The sequence below is a fragment of the Rhinoderma darwinii genome, chromosome 1 (assembly GCF_050947455.1).
Source record: "Rhinoderma darwinii isolate aRhiDar2 chromosome 1, aRhiDar2.hap1, whole genome shotgun sequence".
Taxonomy (NCBI): Eukaryota; Metazoa; Chordata; class Amphibia; order Anura; family Rhinodermatidae; genus Rhinoderma; species Rhinoderma darwinii.
Genome location: NC_134687.1, coordinates 365,226,333 through 365,246,501, shown reverse-complemented (window position 1 = coordinate 365,246,501; position 20,169 = coordinate 365,226,333). Strand labels below are relative to the sequence as shown.

Here is a 20,169-nt window from a genome sequence, read left to right as displayed (position 1 = left end):
GAAAACACATCGGCGAAGTCCTGAACAAACTCAGGAAGCGTGTTTACCTCCTCCCGGGGAGAAATAGAGTTAACAGAAAGACATGACATAAGACATTCATTACCCCATTTGGTGAGATCCCCAGTATTCCAATCAAATGTGGGATTATGCAACTGCAACCAGGGAAGGCCTAAAACCAGATCAGACGATAATCCCTGCATCACCAGTACAGAGCACTGCTCCAAATGCATGGAGCCAACCAGGAGTTCAAAAACAGGAGTATGCTGAGTAAAATAACCATTAGCAAGGGGGGTTGAGTCGATTCCTACTACAGGGATAGGATAAGGTAAATCAATACAAGGCATCTTTAGAGACATAGCAAATTCCACAGACATGATATTAGCAGATGAGCCAGAATCCACGAAAGCACTGCCCGTGGCAGACCGGCCAGCAAACGAGACCTGAAAGGGAAGCAAAATTTTATTGCGTTTCACATTAACGGGAAATACCTGTGCGCCCAAGTGACCTCCCCGATGATCACTTAGGCGCGGAAGTTTTCCGGCTTCTTATTCTTGCGCCTGGGACAGGTGTTCAGTAGATGCTTGTCGTCCCCACAGTAGAAGCAGAGACCATTCATTCTGCGAAACTCCCTACGTTGTCGAGGGGACATGGAGGCCCCGAGTTGCATAGGTACCTCCGAGTCCTCCGTGGAGGGGCGAGGAGACGGGACCTCGGGGGGGATCGCAGAAAAGTCAGAGGGGAGCACACTGAAGCGTTCTAGCTGACGTTCCCTGAGACGTCGGTCAAGTCGTACTGCTAGGGCCATAACCTGGTCAAGGGAGTCAGGCGAGGGGTAGCTAACCAGCAGATCCTTCAGGGCGTCAGATAATCCTAACCTAAACTGGCACCTTAGGGCCGGATCGTTCCACTGAGAAGCTACGCACCACTTCCTAAAATCAGAACAGTATTCCTCAACCGGTCTCCCACCCTGACGTAAGGTCACCAGCTGACTCTCGGCTAAAGCAGTTCTGTCAGTCTCGTCGTAAATGAGTCCGAGGGCAGAGAAAAAACGATCAACAGAGGAAAGTTCAGGGGCGTCAGGAGCCAAGGAGAAGGCCCACTCTTGGGGCCCTTCCTGGAGTCGGGATATGATGATACCCACCCGCTGGTTCTCGGAACCTGAGGAGTGGGGCTTTAGGCGGAAATACAGTCTGCAACTCTCCCGGAAGGAGAGAAACGTCTTACGGTCCCCTGAAAACCGGTCAGGTAGCTTGAGGTCAGGTTCTAGAGGTGAGGTGAGGGGTACTACTAAAGCAGCGTCACCCTGATTGACCCTTTGGGCCAGGGCCTGGACCTGTAGGGAGAGGCCCTGCATCTGCTGGGTCAGGGTCTCAAGGGGGTCCATGATAGCGTCAGCGTAGGAGAAATGGTAGACTAGGTAAGGGCTTGTAATTATGTAGTGGCAGGAAGGAGGTGAAGGGAAAGTGAGCCCTAATCTACCCACCGCCCTGTCCCTGCCTACTTGCAACGACCCGCCCTAGGCGACGAGGTACAACTGGGTGGCGGTCCCTACGCTGGCTAAGTGCACAGGAAGACAAACAGGGAACACGCAAGGGAAGGGGCAGTAGCCACGGAACGCCACGAGGAAACGGGGCGGCGAACGAACAGTCAGGACCAGGACGAAGTGAGTACACCCGAGCGAGCACGGAGACAGAAGCAAGCCAGGGGCAAAGCAAAGCAGGTCAAGCAGAACTGCAGCAAGGCAGAAGCACGGCAGAAGCAGGCTGGAGCAAGCAGCAGTGGGGCCAGGAATCCAAAAGAATTACAAGCACTGAGGGAGAGCACAGGGCAGGTAATAAAGGACAGGGGGCGGAGCTAACTCCGACAGACCAGGCCGCGATAGGCTCTCCCACTCCTGAGCCTGCCACCCTGGTTGGTGGGAGATGGTGTCAGTCGAACAGGTCTGGCCTCAGGTGTGGATTGATTAATCCCAGGAGTATAGCTAGATGAAGTACCTGGCAGATCCCTAACAGCTGGTGCCTCTGGAGTCCCGCGAACCTCAAGGTGTAGGATCCTCCAGAGGTTTGCAAGTGTGCATAAAGCTATTATTCGGCCACCCCTAAACAATGCTCACAAGCAGAAACGGTTGCAGTGTGCTCAGAAATACATGAAGACTAATTTTCAAACCGTGTTGGTTACTGATAAGTGCCGTGCAACCCTGGATGGTCCAGATGGATGGAGTAGTGGATGGTTGGTGAATGGCCACCATGTCCCAACAAGGCTGCAATGTCAGCAAGGAGGTGGCGGAGTCATGTTTTGGGCAGGAATCATGGGGGGAGAGCCGGTAGGCCCCTTTAGGGTCCCTGACGGTGTGAAAATGACCTCTGCAAAGTACGTAGAGTTTATGACTGCCCACTTTCTTCCGTGGTACAAAAAGAAGAACCGTGCCTTCCGTAGCAAAATTATCTTCATGCATGACAATGCACCATCTCATGCTGCAAAGAATACCTCTGTGTCATTGGCTGCTATGGGCATAAAAGGAGAGAAACTCATGGTGTGGCCCCCATGTTCCCCTGATCTCAACCCTATTGAGAACCTTTGGAGCATCCTCAAGCAAAATATCTATGAGAGTGGGAGGCAGTTCACATCAAAACAGAAGCTCTGGGAGGCTATTCTGACATCCTGCAAAGATATTCAAGCAGAAATGGATGCAAGAATTGTGAAGGTGATATCAAAGAAGGGGTCCTATGTTAACATGTAACTTGGCCTGTTAAATTTTTTTGATTGAAAGAGCTTTTGATTTCTGTAAATATGACCTCCTGATGCTGCAAATTCAACAAATGACAATTTTAGTTCTCTTTACAACCTTTAAAATGTTTTGATCTCTGTTGTGCATAATAATTTGAAACAGTGCATTTTGAGTTTTTTACTTCTAAAAAAAAATCTGTTATCATTAGGAGATTTGTTCAATAAAATACTCCAACGGTTGATGGCTTGAAGATTATACTGACTGTCATTTGAATCGACTATTTAGGAAAATCAGCGAAAAATAACATTTGCATAATAATTTGGAACGCGGTGTAATGTGTGCATATGTACACGAATCTTGTACATCGGCACAGAAATTCCTTATGGGCCTATAGTAGAGTCCCGTTGGCACATGGTATTCTTCCCTAGGCTGGGTTCACACGACCTATTTTCAGGCGTAAACGAGGCGTATTATGCCTCGTTTTACGCCTGAAAATAGGGCTACAATACGTCGGCAAACATCTGCCCATTCATTTGAATGGGTTTGCCAACGTATTGTGCAGACGACCTGTAATTTACGCGTCGTCGTTTGACAGCTGTCAAACAACGACGCGTAAATTGACTGCCTCGGCAAAGAAGTGCAGGGCACTTCTTTGCCACGTAATTTGAGCCGTTCTTCATTGAACTCAATGAAGAGCAGCTCAAGATATACGAGCGTCACAGACGCCTCGTATATTACGAGGAGGAGCATTTACGGCTGAAACGACGCAGCTGTTTTCTTCTGAAAACAGGCTGTCATTTCAGCCGTAAATGACAGCTAGCGTGTGAACATACCCTCAGAGGCAATGATTGTATTGGGGAATACCTCCGTAATACAGCTTGCTAGGTGGAAATACATAAAAAAAACCTCTGTAGGTACAGTATGGATTCATGGAATTATTCGCCATATTATGGATCCATAACACAAGGATCCCTAATATGGATGTATATATGAGTTTTAAAGAGTACTTGTTGTTTCAATCATGTTTCCATAAATCAATAGTACACGGCTAGATAAGGCTGGATTAGAAACAGAAAAATGCCTCTTTCTCCACTTATCAGACACTTCTTCCCCTCCCCTGCCTCATGCACTCATCACTCACTCCCAATTCACTCGTAAAATCTGTCTTCAGTGAGGCAGTGATGAAACCGATTTTTAGTGTCACTGAGAGATGATGTTACAGCTGCTGTATTTTTCTGATCGCTGAAGAACCCGCCACTGGGACCCCCACCAATCGTGAGAACGAGGGTCCCGAACCCCCTGTTCCCCCTCACTGCTCGACCGCAATGTTGAGGACATTGAAAGGTGGTTGAGAATGTGCCGAATACAGCCCTCGGCTGTTTCCATTATTCTCATAGACATTGAATGGAGCAGCTGGCGCATGCTCGACCGCTACTCCAATCAAGCTCCTCCTTACTGCGGGGACTGCAGTAATGTGGATCTGGGGGTTCAAAACCCCCATTCTCACGATCGCTGTGGATCCCAGAGGTGGGGTCCCCAGCGATCAGAAAATTAGCACTTATCCTGTGGATATGTGATCATTTATTATTCTGGGAAAACCACTTTAGTAGAAATCTATTTCAGACAGAAATTTGGTAGGGTACGTGGTATAAAGTGACATGTAGAAGGCAACAAAAAACTCTGATAAAAATATTTTGGTTGGGGGTGTCCCGCAACCCCACCGTTGACAGCCACTTTGAAGATGATTATGTAAATTAATAAGTGATATATATAACTAAAACGTTCCTACCGATCAGATGAACAATCCAATATTTACTCATTCATTTACTTATTTATATTGAACATGTGTCCAATACATGGTCAAGTTTGTTGTCAGTGTACTTTCTTTATGTTCAGTTTACTTTTATATTAAGTGAATATTTTTATAATTGTTTAGTGTCATTTTCTGTTTTTCCCTTTTAAGGTATTGGACTTGGGGTTTTGGTTCGTGAATATGGCAACCTTTCTAACTTGGATAAGATTTACTTTGCATTCCCTGGAGAGATTCTGATGCGAATGTTAAAGCTGATCATTTTGCCATTGATTGTATCCAGCATGATTACAGGTATTTTATACATAATGTCTATGTTTGATGTCTTGTTCGGTTGACTTCTTTCTCTCCCAACTTCCCAGTATAGTGTGCATGTTTCATTTAATAGGAACAGGGGAATATTCTTCTGCTAGACACCTCTGGGGATGGCTTAACTACCGAAAGAACAAAGCATCAGGCATGTTCGATTTTAACATCTACCATCAAAGCACTGTTGGGCTTTCCCCATTTTGGCCTTTGTCGACAAAATCCGCATGTTCAGATAACTTTAATATAATGCAATTGGCCAGCTTAAGATTCCTAGTTCTGTAAATGTAAATCACAGATCTACTTGTTCTTATGAAGATCTACCATGAAGTTGCGAATCCAAACATAATTCAGATAATATGGACATTTGGATGATCTGATCCAGTTTGGATTAAAATGATTCAGAAATAGTTTTAGCGTTTTTCTAAGCCAAATATGTAAATAATGATTCCTTTTGTAATTAGTCATTTTTTCTCTCCTTCATATATAGAGAGGTAGAAAATAGAGAAACAACCTTGGGCAGAACTAAAGCTTCAGAGCCACATTTATCCAATATCCCTTATGTCTAGATTAATTCATCTTTAAAGGCTATGCTTCAACCAAGTCTTTTATTGTTTCAATGTATGTAAAATTAAAAAAGAAGCGACTTTGCAAATCGTCTTAATTAGAAACTCCCATTGAGGCCTATATGTTTACGTGGTAACAGACAATGAGCAAATACTGTATAGTCTGATTCTGCATATTTATTGCCTTCCATCTGTCCGATAATTCTTACTAACATACATATGGTAGGTAAGCAAGAAGTAGGGGACAGAAAGAAGGAAATATGAATGCAGGATCAGACTACACACAGGGTTTGTTTGTTGTCTGCTACCATGGAAACATATATGCCTGTATAGCTATAGGCCAGTAGAACCGTAGACCCAAAACAATAGTACATTTTTTAATTAAGATTATTTGCAAAGTTGCTCCATTTTTTATTTTAAATTGCATTGAAACATTAAAAATAAATTGGATGCAGGGGTCACTGATCACACATGAGATATATGACCGAGGCATAGAAATTATTACATTTCTTTTGCCCCACCACCCAATACTTTTTATAACCGTTAGTTGTAATATTCTATACTGAATTTCTGCAGTAGGAAAACATGATTTGCAAAATAGAATACTGTCCACATATGGTAATTTATACACTAGAAACAATGGTGTCATCTTCAGAAACATACAGTCCAATACATGTATATGCTGTTGCAATACATTTAAAACCAATTGTCTTTTTAAACCCTAGGATTATTACTCAGAATACAAAATGATCTGTCTTTACAGCCTCTCTTTACTACATTCAAACAAACCATTTAGTCCAGTCAGTTTATCTAATTTCATAATAAGATCTTCTTGTAATCTGCCATGTGTAAATTTACAGATTAGGCTCTGTTCACATCACGTTCTACATTGGAGGTATAGGTCGGGAGCATCTCCCGATGTAGACAGAAGGCTGTGATGTAGGCATACAGTAAGATACATCGCCCACATCCTCCCATTTAAAAAAATAAATGTTTACCGCTTGGTATACATTGTTTTTTTACTGTACGCAGTTGTATGGAATACTGTAGTCTAATACACCATTCCATACCTTCTTTTTGCGGTATACAGATGTACACAGGCCTGACGGAGGCCAAAAGGACACTATTTTTGCCACTGTTGGGTTAATAGAGCCCTATGGATTTGTTTAGCGTGTACATCTGGAGCTTTTCCCGGTCATACATGCTAAGCGTACATCACCATAGGGCCTTATTTATAGAAAGTGAAATCCGTATTTGTAACCTTGGTATTGAAAAGTTCTTTAAAGCAAAATATATATCTTATTTCACAGACTACCTGATAAGACATACCACATATTTTGTAATTATTACATCATGTTTCTAATCTCTTTTTGCATAATATAGTAATTGTTTAGTACAGCAAACTGTAAAGGTAAAGTGAGAAACACTTTTTTAAATTGTTGTTTAACATAAAATGTTTTTGGTGTACTGTTGACTGTAAAAAATCCCTACACATTAAACATAACTTTAAATACTAAAACCTTTGCAAATACATTGCTTTATTTTATATTGTAAAATGCACGTCCAGTTGAGCAGTAACTTCGCGCACCTGGGCGTGCAGTTACGTCCGCGCTTCAACAGTTAACCGCCGCGCGGCGCTACACCGCAGCGGCGGTTAACTGTGCAGGGCGTCTGCCCTGCTCTCCCCGTTGCCGATCAGCGGCCTGTCGCCGCTGAAATCGGCAGTCAACCCCTTCGATGCGGTGGTCGATTGTGATCACCACATCGAAGAGGTTTACAGCGGATCGGCAGCCCCCCACATACATTTGCGGGGGCTGGCGATCCTTATCATGGCAACCAGAGGCCAGACAATGACCTCCGTGTTGCCATGTACGGAAGCCTCGGAGGAACAGCCTCCGGCCGGTCCTCCGATGCTTCCTGTCAGTGTGACAGTTATATCACAATGACAGTTAGAACACATTACACTACGTGTGTAGTGTAATGTGTTCCAGCAGCGATCAGAGCTGCAAGTCTAAGTGTCCCCTAGTGGGACAAGTAAAAAAAAGATAATAAAAATGTTTTTAAAAAGTGTCAAAATAAAAGTTAGAAGTGACATAAACAAAGAATGCTTTTTTTCCTATAATAAGTCTTTTATTATAGGAAAAAAAATAACACGTTCAAAAAAGTACACATATTTGGTATCACCGCGTTCGTAACGACCCCGACTATAAAACTGTAATATTATTTTTCCCGCACGGTGAACACCGCAAAAAAATAAACGAAAAACAGTGCCCGAATCACAATTTTTTGGTCCCCTCCCCTCCCAAAATATACAATAAAAAGTGATCAAGAAGTTGCATGTACGCCAAAATTGTACCAATACAAACTACATCCCGTCCCGCAAAAAACAAGCCCTTACACCGCTTTTTTGACTGAAAAATAAAAAAGTTATGGCTCTCAGAATATGGTGACACAAAAAATAATGAATTTTATAAATAAGTGATTTTATTGCACAAACACTGCAAAACATAAAAAAATTATATACATATGGTATCGCCGTAATCGTATCGACCTGCAGAATAAAGTAAAATGGTCATTTATAGCCTAGGGTGAAGGCCATAAAAAAAAGAATAAAAAACATTGTCAGAATTGATGGTTTTTGGTCACCTTGCTTGCCCAAAAATTGAATAAAACGTGATCCAAAAAATTTCTGGTACCCCAAAATGGTACCAATGAAAACTACAGATTGTCCCGCAACGAATAAACCCTCACACAGCTCCGGTGGAGAAAAAATAAAAAAAGTTCTGGCTCTCAGAATATAGCGACAGAAATTGTGCAGTGTCCAAAAGCGGATAAGATCGGGCGCCATTTATCAGTGCGACACTGGCCACATATCTGCGGATTATTATTTATTTACTGCATTATTATATCCTCTTATTATACCCTGATGTACTCCGCACAGATTACATATGCCCCCAGATTATAAATTGAAACACCAGTAAAACCCCAAACAGAACAACTACCAAGCTACATCTGCACCCCAAAAGCCAAATGGCGCTCCCTCCCTTCTGAGCCCTGCAGCGTGCCTAAACACCAATTGACGTCCACAGATATGGCATCGCCATACCCGGGAGAACCCGTTTAATATTTTATGAGGTATTTGTCTTCAGTGGCACAAACTGGGCATAACATGTAGTGCACTAAAATGGCATATGAGTGGAAAATTTTAATTTTCACTCCGCACCATGCGCTGCACATTAACCCCTTCGTGCACCACGACATAGCATGTCTTAGTGTGGGGGGTGATGTATGGAGTGTCTCACATGAAAAATAAAGAATTTAAAACTGCAAAATCGCTGTTTTTTTGATCACCTTGGCTCTACCTAAAAATGTAATAAAAAGTGCTCAAAAAGTTGTATGTACCAAAAAATTGTACCAATAAAAATGACCGCTCGTCCCTCAATAAATAAGCCCTCACACCGCTCTATTGACTGAAAAATAAAAAAGTTGTGGCTCTTGGAACGCGGTGAGGAAAAAACTAAAAAGGAAAAGAAAAAAATGGATCAGTCCAGAAAGGGTTAATTACTTTCTAATGAAAAACCATTTATGACCACACGTGGGGTACAGCTGTACTCGGGAGAAATTGCTTTACAAATGTTGGGGTGCTTTTTCCCCCTTTATCCTTTGTGAAATTAAAAAAATGCAACATTTTAGTGGAAATAATGTTGATATTCATTTTCACGGCCTAATTCTAATAAATCCTGCAAAAGACTTGTGGGGTCTAAATGCCCACTATATCCCTAGATAGATTCTTTAAGTGGTGTAATTTCCACTTTTGGGGGGTTTCCACTGTTTTGGCCTCTCAGGGGCTTTGCAAATGCGAGATGGCAATGAAAAACCATTTCAGCTAAATTTGAGCTCCAAAAGCCAAATAGCGCTCCTTCCCTTCTGAGCCTTGCTGTGGGTCTAAACAGCAGTTTATTACCACATATGGCATATTTCCGTAATCGGGAGAAATTGTTTTACAAATGTTGGGGTGCTTTTTCTCCTTTATTCCTTGTAAAAATTAAAAATGGCTACCTTTTTTACCTTTACAGAATGATTCCAATGAATTCAGCAAAACAACCATGGGGTCAAAATACTAACTTTATCCCTAGAAAAATTCCTTGATGAGTGTAGTTTCCAAAATGGGGTCACTTTCTGGGGTTTCCACTATTTTGTTCCCTCCAGTGCATTTCAAACGCGACATGGCACTGAAAACTATTCCAGCAAAATCTGAATTTCAAAATCCAAATGGTGCTCCTTCCCTTCTGAGTCCTGCTGTGGGCCCAAACAGCAGTTTATTACCACATATGGGGTATTGCTATAATCAGGAGAAATTTCTTTACATATGTTGGGGTATTTTTTCTCTTTTATTCCTTGAAAAAATTAAAAATGTCTAAGTTTTTTCAGAATAAAATAGATTTTCATCTTCACAAACTAATTCAAATAAATTTAGCAAAAAAACTGTGGGTTCAAAATGCTAACTATACCCCTAGATAAATTCCCTGGGGGGTGTAGTTTCCAAAATGAGGTCACTTTTGGGGGTCTTTATTGATTTGGCCCCACAAGACCTCTTCAAACCTGACATGGTACCTAAAATATATGCTAAAAAAAAGGAGGCCCCAAAATCCACTAGGTGCTCCTTTGCTTCTGAGGCCTGTGTTTCAGTAAATTAGCACACTAGGGCCACATGTGGGGTATTTCTAAAAACTGCAGAATCTGTGCAATAAATAATAAGTTACATTTCTCGGGTAAAACCTTCTGTGGTATAGAATTTTTTTTATTACAAATTAATTTTGTAAAAAAAAAATTACATTTGTAACTTCCACCTCTACTTTGCTTTAATTCCTGTGAAACGTCTAAAGGGTTAATACACTTTCTGAATTATGTTTTTAATACTTTGAGGGGTGCAGTTTTCAAAATGGGGTGATTTATGGGGACTTTCTAATATATAAGGCCCACAAAGCCACTTCAGAACTGAACTGGTCCTTGTAAAAATCGCCTTTTGAAATTTTCTTGAAAATATGAGAAATCGCTGCTAAAGTTCTAAGCCTTGTAATGTCCTAGAAAAAGAAAAGAATGTTCAAAAAACTATGCCAAACTAAAGTAGACATATGGGAAGTGTTAACTAGTAACTATTTTGTGTGGTATTACTATCTGTTTTACAAGCAGATACATTTAAATTTAGAAAAATGCAAATTTTTGCAAATTTTCTCCAAATCTTGGTGTTTTTTACAAATAAATATTGAATTCATCGACCAAATTTTTTCACTAACATAAAGTACAATATGTCACGAGAAAACAATCTCAGAATCGCTTGGATAGGTAAAAGCATTCCGGAGTTATTACCACATAAATTGACACATGTCAGATTTGAAAAATCGGCTTCGTCCTGAAGGCCAAAACAGGCGATTTGAAATAGATGGCCTATCCTTAGGATAGGCCATCAATATTAGTTTTGCGGGGGTCTCTTGGCACCCTCGTCGATCAGCTGTTTGAAGGGGCTGGGGCGAGCAAATAGGCCAAGAATAGGCCATCAATTTTAAAATCCTGAATAACCCTTTTAAGTCGTAGCTAGGCTTTCCTTCACTTGGGGCAAAGATTGAATTCACTGCCCTTGCTCTGTATCTAAATGCCATGGCAAAGGCAGAGTAACTTGTTAGTTCCCCACCTGGCACCCAGCACCCGAGGCACATGACCTGCTAGCCCCCCCCCCCCCCAGATACCCCCTGTATTAACTGATAAAATTGCTAGCTGCTATATTAATAGATGTTAAATTCTGTTACATTCTAATATACTTTACTAAAATATGCTTTAGTATTGAGCTATTGTAATAATAATATATTATTTTCTTAGGTGTTGCTGCTCTGGATTCCAGTGTATCTGGGAAAATTGGTCTGCGTGCTGTTGTGTATTATTTCTGCACTACTGTCATAGCTGTTATTCTTGGTAACTATATGCATTTTATTGTTTTGTATCTTGTAGTTTTCACTAAACAGGTCAGCTAAATCATTATTAATACATGTGCAGGAATTCACAATAAGGTTCTTGCAGGAATGCAGAGAGCTTCTAGATTAGTTATCACCCACTACTTTGACCATCCGCCAGTTTCATATGATGGCCCCGACAATTCCAGATAAAGAATTGTGCCTGTCAGTTTTACTTAGATGTGGTGGGAATTAAAGGGACTTTTACACCTGCCCACTCGGCCGGTGCAGCGAGCGCCGATTGACGAGACATTGTTGATCGGCACTCGTTTGCTCCTGTCACATGGAGCTATGTATGGGGCCAAGCTGTCGTTACTACGATCGCTCGTCCTCATATGTTATTATCATGTCGGCAGCGTGTCTCCCTGTTTACACAGTGAGATGTGCTACCGACAACGATAATATTTTACTTTATTAAAACGATATGACCAGCAGATGATCGAGCATTTGCTCGTTCATCTGCTGATTGCTGCCCTGTTTACACAGGGCAATGAACGGGTACGAGCGTTCTATGAACGCTTGTCTGCCCGATAATCATCCTGTGTAAAACCCCCTTTAGATTCTGCACTGATTTACTGCTCTGTTAAATTTGTATGTCTGTGATGAGGTGAGGTGAGTTTAGAGGACACTATTATAACACAGAAAATAAAAAAACAACTTTTATTATTCAACTGCAGGAATTGTTTTAGTTGTGAGCATCAAACCTGGAGTGTCTCAAAGTGCAGATGAAATTGACAGGACAGGAAGTACACCAGAAGTTACTACTGTTGATGCACTGCTCGACTTGTTAAGGTAGGATAATTGTATTCATGTTCATAAGTAATTGTTACAAAACGTTGCATTCATCTTCTTTACTCTAGTATCAAAATGCGGTATATACTTTTCAATAACATTTAACCCCTTCCTGACATCTGCCGTATATATACGTCGCTGTCGGGCAGGGCTTCTCGCAAAGCGCAGTACCATTGCGTTGCAATGGCAACCGGAGGCCTAATACTGGCCTTCCGGTCAGCCAGCAACGGAAGCCTCCTATGCTCCGCTCGCCGGCGGGGCCTAAAAGGCTTCCGGTACCATTGGCAAGATGGCGCCGGCTCAGCTTCCGGCTCAGAAGCTGATCTGGCATCATCAGCAGTGGGTGTCCGCTGTATGTTACAGCAGACACCCCGCTGTAACGGCAAGAACCGGAGCAAGCTCCGATTCCTGCCATTAACTCCTTAGATACAGCAATCCAAAGTGATCGCTTCATCTTAGTGGTTTGTAGCAAATCGGCAGCCTGCCATGCGATGGCAAGGGTGCCGACTGCTGCTATGGCAACAGGAGGCCTAACAATGGCCTCCTGTCTGCCATTACGGAAGCCGATTAGGAGCCGGAGACTGATCAGCTTGCTGTCAGTGAACAACTGACAGTTCTCATACATTGCACTACATAGGTAGTGCAATGTATTAGAACATCAATCAAACAGTTGGACCTTCAAGTCCCCTAGTGGGACTAAAGAAAAGTGTAAAAAAATTAAAAATAAAAGTTGTAAAAAAAAAAAGTTTCAAGTAATAACATAAAACACGATCGCCCTTTTTCCGTTATCAAGTCATTTATTATTGAAAAAATTGTAATAAAACCATACATATTTGGTATCGCTGCGTCTGTAACGACCTGAACTATAAAAATATTATGTTATTTGTCCCGCGCAGTGAACGCCGTAAAAAAAAAAAACTAAAAATAATGCCAGAATTGCTGTTTTTTGGTCACTTTGTCTTCCAAAAATTGAAATAAAATGTGATCAAAAAGTCGTATGTATCCAAAAATGGTACCTATAAAACCTATAGCTCATCTTCCAAAAAAACAAGCCCTCATACAGCTCCGTCGATGACAAAACTAAAAAGTTATGGCTCTTACAACTTGGTATTGTGCAAAAAGTTGTAAAACATAAAAAAGTTATATACATTTGGTATCGCCAGAATCATAATGACCCGCAGAATAACATGTAATTTATGACGCGTGGTGAACAAGGCCCTAAAATTAGGGAACCAGGAAGGGTATGGCCCAAACATATCTCCTGGAAGGGAGGGCGCCCGTATTATACCAGGACAACACTTCCCAGCTAAATTCCCCAAACTGCAAAGGTGCGGGGAGTGGACCAAAAGGGGGATAAGAAAGGACATTTATCATTGTGACACCGGCCTGTGCATAAAGGATTGCTTCACAATGTATCAAATATTTATGGATTATTTTATTGTTTACCCCATTATTATACCACTTGAATATGCCCCTGATGTACTCTGCCCAGCTTACATGTACCCCCACATTATAAACTGAAATACTAGTAAAACTCCAAACAAAACTACTACCAAGCAAAATCCAAGCTCCAAAAGCTAAATGGCGCTCCTTCCCTTCTGAGCACAACAGTGTGCCCAAACAGCAGTTTACTTCCACATATATGGCATCGCCATACCCGGGAGAACCCTTTTAATAATTTTTGGGGTGTGTGTCTCCAGTGGCACAAGCTGGGCACGACATATTTCCCACTGAAATTACATATCTAGGGAAAAATTTTAATTTTTAATTTGCACCATCCGCAGCGCAATAGCTTGAAAATTAGAAATTTTCTTGAAAATGTGAGAAATTGCAGCTAAAGTTCTAAGCCTTGTAACGTCCTAGAAAAATAAAACGATATTCAAAAGACGATGCCAATCTAAAGTAGACATATGGGGGATGTTAATTAGCAACAATTTTTTGTGGTATAAGTGCCTGTCTTACAAGTAGATACATTTAAATTTAGAAAAATGCTAATTTTTGGAATTTTTCACTGCATTTTGGTGTTTTTCACAATTAAATATTGAATGTATTATTACCACATAAAGTGAAACATGTCAGATTTGAAAAATGAGGCTCTGTCAGGAAGTGGCCAAAGCGGGAAGGGGTTAATGTGTTAGCTATCTCTGACATGCAAAAGGTGAAATAATATCCTAAACAGTCCTGTGTCAAGTGAGGCCTTATTCACACGAGCGTGCCTGATTTGCATCCGCAAAAAAAGACTTTTTAATGCATATAAATGTCAATGTTGTGTCAGTGGGGTTTTCTTGTTTTATCCGTTTTTCTCATCTGTTTTTCTCCTCTGCAAGCACTTCTTAGTTTTCAAGCACCCATAAAGTTTCATGGGCAAGTCTGGTCCGAGAAAATGTACCAGACATGCTGTGAATTTCTCGCAACGGATACACGCTCGGTAAAAGAACAACAGATGTGTAAATAGCCCCAATGAATTGAATGGGTCAGATTGCTGTCTGTTGTTAAAGGTAATCTGTCAGCAGTTTTGAGGCCTCAAAACAGCTGACAGAGCGATATTGGAGAGGGGGAGGACATTGTAAACATACCTTTTATCTCGATCATGCAAGTTGCATGGTCAAGAAAGCGATGTTTAATTACCTCAGGGCGGGATCGTAAGTGCTACTAAGGCGGCACTTGATGTACTAGTGCTTCTGCACTGCACACTGCTAGATTTGCCCCTCTGCTCTGAGTGACGGCTCTAGCAGTCTCCTGATTGGCCGCTAGAGCCATCAATTAGAGCAGAGAGAACACTTGCGACCGCCGTGCCTCAAAACTGCTGACAGATTCCCTTTCAAAAAATAAACAGCACACTGACGGGATACATGTTCGTTTGAATAAGGCCTTCAGCAAATCTAATAGTAATAAAATTAGGGCTGATTCAGACGAACGTGGCGTTTTTGCGAACGCAAAAAAGCGACGTTTTGCCTGCGCAAAAGCCACTTACCTGCTCCGTGAGGCAGCATCATATGATGCGCGGCTGCGTGGTTTTCGCGCAGCCGCCATCATTATGACACGCCATTTGGATGTTTGTAAACAGAAAAGCACGTGCTGCTTTTCTGTTTACATTCATCCTTTTGACAGCTGTTGCGCGAAACAGCCAGTTTGCACGGAAGTGCTTCCGTTCGGCATGCGTGGTTTTCACGCACCCATTGACTTCAATGGGTGCGTGATGCGGGAAATACGCCGAGATATTGAACATGTCGCGCTTTTTACGCAGCGGACAAATGCTGCGCAAAAAGCACGGACTGTCTGTACTGCCCCATATACTTCTATTGGTCCATGCGAGACACGTGAAAACCACGCGGCCTGCACGGATGCAATTCTCGTTCGTGTGAATCCGCCCTAACAATCATAATGTTTAAGGTGTTATTGGCTGCTAACCAAATGGAAAAATTATTTAGGAAACCTCCTATTACTTTATTTATAAGCTTGAATTATTTTAGCTGCATTTTCCACAGTTCTGCCAGTGGATTTTAAGTTTACTGATGTGTTTGTGGTGGCATGCCATACGTTATATATAGTTTGACATAGAGGGAGGCACAAGAGGTTAAAAAAGCAGGAGCTGTAAAATAAAACTAAATCTGAGAAGGTGACACACATAGATAGTACTTTATAATCACAGATAACAGCACTGACAAAATGTGTAATATGTCTCTAAATTACAAAATACTGTATATTCTGGGCAACAGTTTAAGACGTTCAGACGTGGCAGAAACTTTCCGCTGCGGATTGTGCTGCAAATTCGCGGCACTTACATTGCGAATATGCTGCAAAATGTGCATATGTGATGGTTCGTCCACACGTGGCAGATTTCGCAGCGGACTTGCTGCAGGTTTCAGCCTTTGCATTGCAAAGGCTAAATTTGTAGTGAAAATCTGCTGCTTCTCCACAACAGACTGAGCATGCTTCGGAATGTAAGTTCCGGACTGCAAGCTATCTTACTCACTTTGTTTTCTGCAACAACTGCACTAAAGTAAACTAAATATATAGAAATGAAAGAAACAAAAGTCTGCTGCGGTTTTCCACTGTGGCTTGTCTGCAGCGGAATTACGCAAATAATCTGCCATATCTGAATGTGCCCTAATATTTAGAAACATATTGCCCTTTTTGTCAGTTCTGTTTGTTTTTTTTTAGAAAATGTTAGCCAGATTGTTAGGCTATGTTCACACAGAGTTTTTTGCAGGCAGAAATTCTGACTCAAAATTCCGTTTGGAAGTTTGAGGCAGATTTTCCTCTCCCTGCACACTGATTTTCGCTGCGCCGTTGAGCGGGCATAAAACGCAGCGAAATACGCTTTCTCTACCTCCCTTTGATGTCAATGGAAGGTCAGAGGCGTAAACGCCCGAAGATAGGGCATGTCCCTTCTTTCTCCCGCCAGGCTGTTTTACCGCTCGTGGAAAAAAGACGCCTCCGCCTCCGATTGAAATCAATGGGAGGCATTTTCGGGCCATTTTTGACGAGTTTTGCGGCGCGGTTTCCGCGTAAAAAAACTCGTCAAAAAACTCAGTGTGAAGAGGTTGCACAATAAATTTAATTTTAGGGCCTGTTCACACAGAGTATTTTGACAAGCTTTTTGGAGCGGAAACCGCTTTGAAAACTCGTCAAAAACCGGCCAAAATGCCTCCCATTGATTTCAATGGGAGGCGGGGGCAGTTTTCTCCCGCGAACGGTAAAACCGCCTCGCGGGAGAAAGAAGGGACATGCCCTATCTTCGCGCGTTTACGCCTCTGACCTCCCATTGACATCAATGTGAGGCAGAGAAAGCGGATTTTGCGGAGTTTTTTGCCCTTAGCACTCAATGGCCATGGGAGAAAAACGCAGTGAAAATCGCGGCAAACTACGTGCAGGAAGGACAAAATCTGCCTCAAAATCCGAAACGGAATTTTGAGGCAGAATTTTCCTCCTGCAAAAAACTCTGTGTGAATGAGGCCTTATGGACTTCTGTTATTTTACAGCTCTTGTTTTTTAAACATCCTCTACATCAAACAATATAATGTATGATATGCCACCAGAACTCCCAAAGTTTAGTCTACATCTGACTAAAAGATAGAAGAATTGGAGAAACAGAAGCCATGACGCCACAATTGTTTGAAAATAGTTACAAAATTTTATTAGAACATACAATATAAAGTGTCCATGTCACTTTATATTGTATGTTCGAATAAAATTTTGTTACTATTTTCAAACAATTGTGGCGTCATGGCTTCTGTTTCTCCAATTCTTCTATGATTTAATGAAGCTTTGCTACGATATAACCATATAATGGAGGTGCTTTGACACCTGTCAGTGGCACCTAACCTGTGATTTGACCTGTTGAGTTTATATATTTAAATCTGACTAAAAGAGCAGGAAGGTTACTGAGCTGCAACCTCTATAAGAGCAAGGTGCAAAATAGTCTTTAGCCATGTGAGAAGCATTTATTAAATAACAGTGTGAACTATAGGTACACTTTAAAGTGCAGTCAATATCTATCCACTGTTGTCTTGAGAGAAGCTCTTTGCTATTTGTTTTGCAGCAGTGTATATTTTAGATTAGAATCTTTCCACTTGACATGGCTGCTTATAGAAAATACAGTACAGCTAGAACAAGCATATCAAAGATACTAATCCCCTTTAGTGGAAGACTTCCAGCACTAATAAGATGTGGCAGTACATTCTGCCTTTCACAAAACTTGTACATAGTACAATAGGACTTGAAAGCTATTAGGACTTTTTTTTCCCAGAAAACCTGTTGTAAAGTTCCTGTGTCTCCTACCTCCTATAATGTGTATATTGAGACTTTGAACATAGGTTAGGCTCTGTTCCAGTGGCGGATTAAGTAGACCATAGGCCCTGGGCTGTTACCCAAAGTTGGGCCCCCCTTCTCCACCGCCGCCCTGTAACTATTGTTAACACTTCCTTTTTGTCCAGACATTAACAAATGGGTGTTACTACTCCCCTTGTCAAAAGGCTGTGTCCCCACATACTGACAGTCTCCAACCATCGCTGACAGTCTCCTTATTTGTCTATCAGTCCTGGACTGCACAAAGACTTTTTGTGAAATTCAAGGATTTCCTATAATAAACATGTCAGGAGAGATGACAGATTGTCTATAAATCTAGTAACTCACAGGTAACGACGTAGTTTTATCCCTCTTTTCTACTCCATCCGGTCCAGACTTCATGACGACTTTTCCCGGCCATGACCCATTTCTGCAGAATTTGCCACTCAGGTGTCTCTGGCTCCTCACTTTTCCAACATTTCCACACCTATAAACAAAGATAAAATTATCATGGTGCCACACACTGTGCCCCTAAATATAATAGCACCAAACACTGAGCCCCTGAATAAAATAGTACCAAACGCTGGGCCCCTAAATATTATAGCACCATAGACTGCGCCCCTGAATATAATTGTGTCAAACACTGTAGAGTAAAGCACCACATACACACAGCCCCTGTAGATAACACCACACACAACCCCCTGTAGATAGAGCCACACACAGCCCCCTGTAGATAGAGCCACAAACAGCCCCCTGTAGATAGCGCTACACACAGACCCCTGTAAATAGTGCTACACAGCCCTCCCCCTCTGTAAATAGCATCACATAGCCCTCCCCCTCTTGTATATAGTGCTACACAGCAATCCCCCTTAGATATAGTGATACACAGCGCTCCCCCCTTCTATATAGTGCCATACAGCAATCCCCCCTTGTATATAGTGCCACATAGCGCCACCCCCCTTGTATATAGTGCTACACAGCGCCTCCCCCCTTGGACCTGCAGCTCTTGTAATTGCTCAGTATAATGTCCCCCATATCTGCCCCATACAGTATAATGCCCCCATAACTGCTACACAGTATAATGCCCTCCATAGCTGCCTCTACACAGTATAATGTTCCCCTTAGCTGTCCTACACAGTATAATGCCGTCCATAGCTGCCTCTACACAGTATAATGTTCCCCTTAGCTGTCCTACACGGTATAATGCCCTCCATAGCTGCCTATACACAGTATAATGTTCCCCTTAGCTGTCCTACACAGTATAATGCCGTCCATAGCTGCCTCTACACAGTATAATGTTCCCCTTAGCTGTCCTACACGGTATAATGCCCTCCATAGCTGCCTATACACAGTATAATGTTCCCCTTAGCTGTCCTACACAGTATAATGCCTCCATAGCTGCCACATAGTATAATGCCCTCCATAGCTGCCTCTACACAGTATAATGTTCCCCTTAGCTGTCCTACACAGTATAATGCCATCCATAGCTGCCTCTACACAGTATAATGTTCCCCTTAGCTGTCCTACACAGTATAATTCCCCCATAGCTGCCACTACACAGTATAATGTTCCCCTTAGCTGTCCTATACAGTATAATGCCACCATATGTACGTACCTAATAAAAAAATAACGTAATTACTTACCTATCCCCGTTCCCGTGACGGGTGGGGGATGCTTCTCCTCCTCTGCACTGTCCCGAATTACGTCCGAAATTGCGGCTTGAAAGCGTTGACAAACATCTGCCCATTGAAAGCAATGGGCTGACGTTTGTCTGTTCACACGAGGCGTATATTTACGCGGCGCTGTCAAAAGACGGCGCGTAAATAGACGCCCGCGTCAAAGAAGTGACCTGTCACTTCTTGGGGCGTAATTGGAGCCGTTATTCATTGACTCCAATGAAAAGCAGCGCCAATTACGTCCGTAATGGACGCGGCGTTCAAGCGCCTGCACATGCTGTTACGGCTGAAATGACGGGGCTGTTTTCTCCTGAAAACAGTCCCGTAATTTCGGCCGTTACGGACACTGTAGTGTGAACATACCCTTATGGTGACATTCTCTGTACAGCACAGCGAAATATGTCAGAGTTATATAGGCAGCAGAGATAAGTAAAAGAGGCTCCCACTGTTGCGGATCCGGTGCATCCATGCATTACATGGACCGTCATTCATG

The 20,169-nt window shown here is 42.2% G+C and overlaps 1 protein-coding gene across 1 annotated transcript in view; it reads left to right on the top strand.

Moving 5' to 3' along the window:
- The window catches only part of SLC1A1 (solute carrier family 1 member 1), an 89,822-nt gene that overhangs the window by 42,940 nt on the left and 26,713 nt on the right, over positions 1-20,169 (top strand). Inside the window, exons 2-4 of the mRNA XM_075827542.1 lie at positions 4,692-4,832; positions 11,288-11,380; positions 12,096-12,210. Of these exons, the coding sequence (XP_075683657.1) occupies positions 4,692-4,832; positions 11,288-11,380; positions 12,096-12,210 (349 nt within the window). The remainder of the gene's footprint in view (positions 1-4,691; positions 4,833-11,287; positions 11,381-12,095; positions 12,211-20,169) is intronic.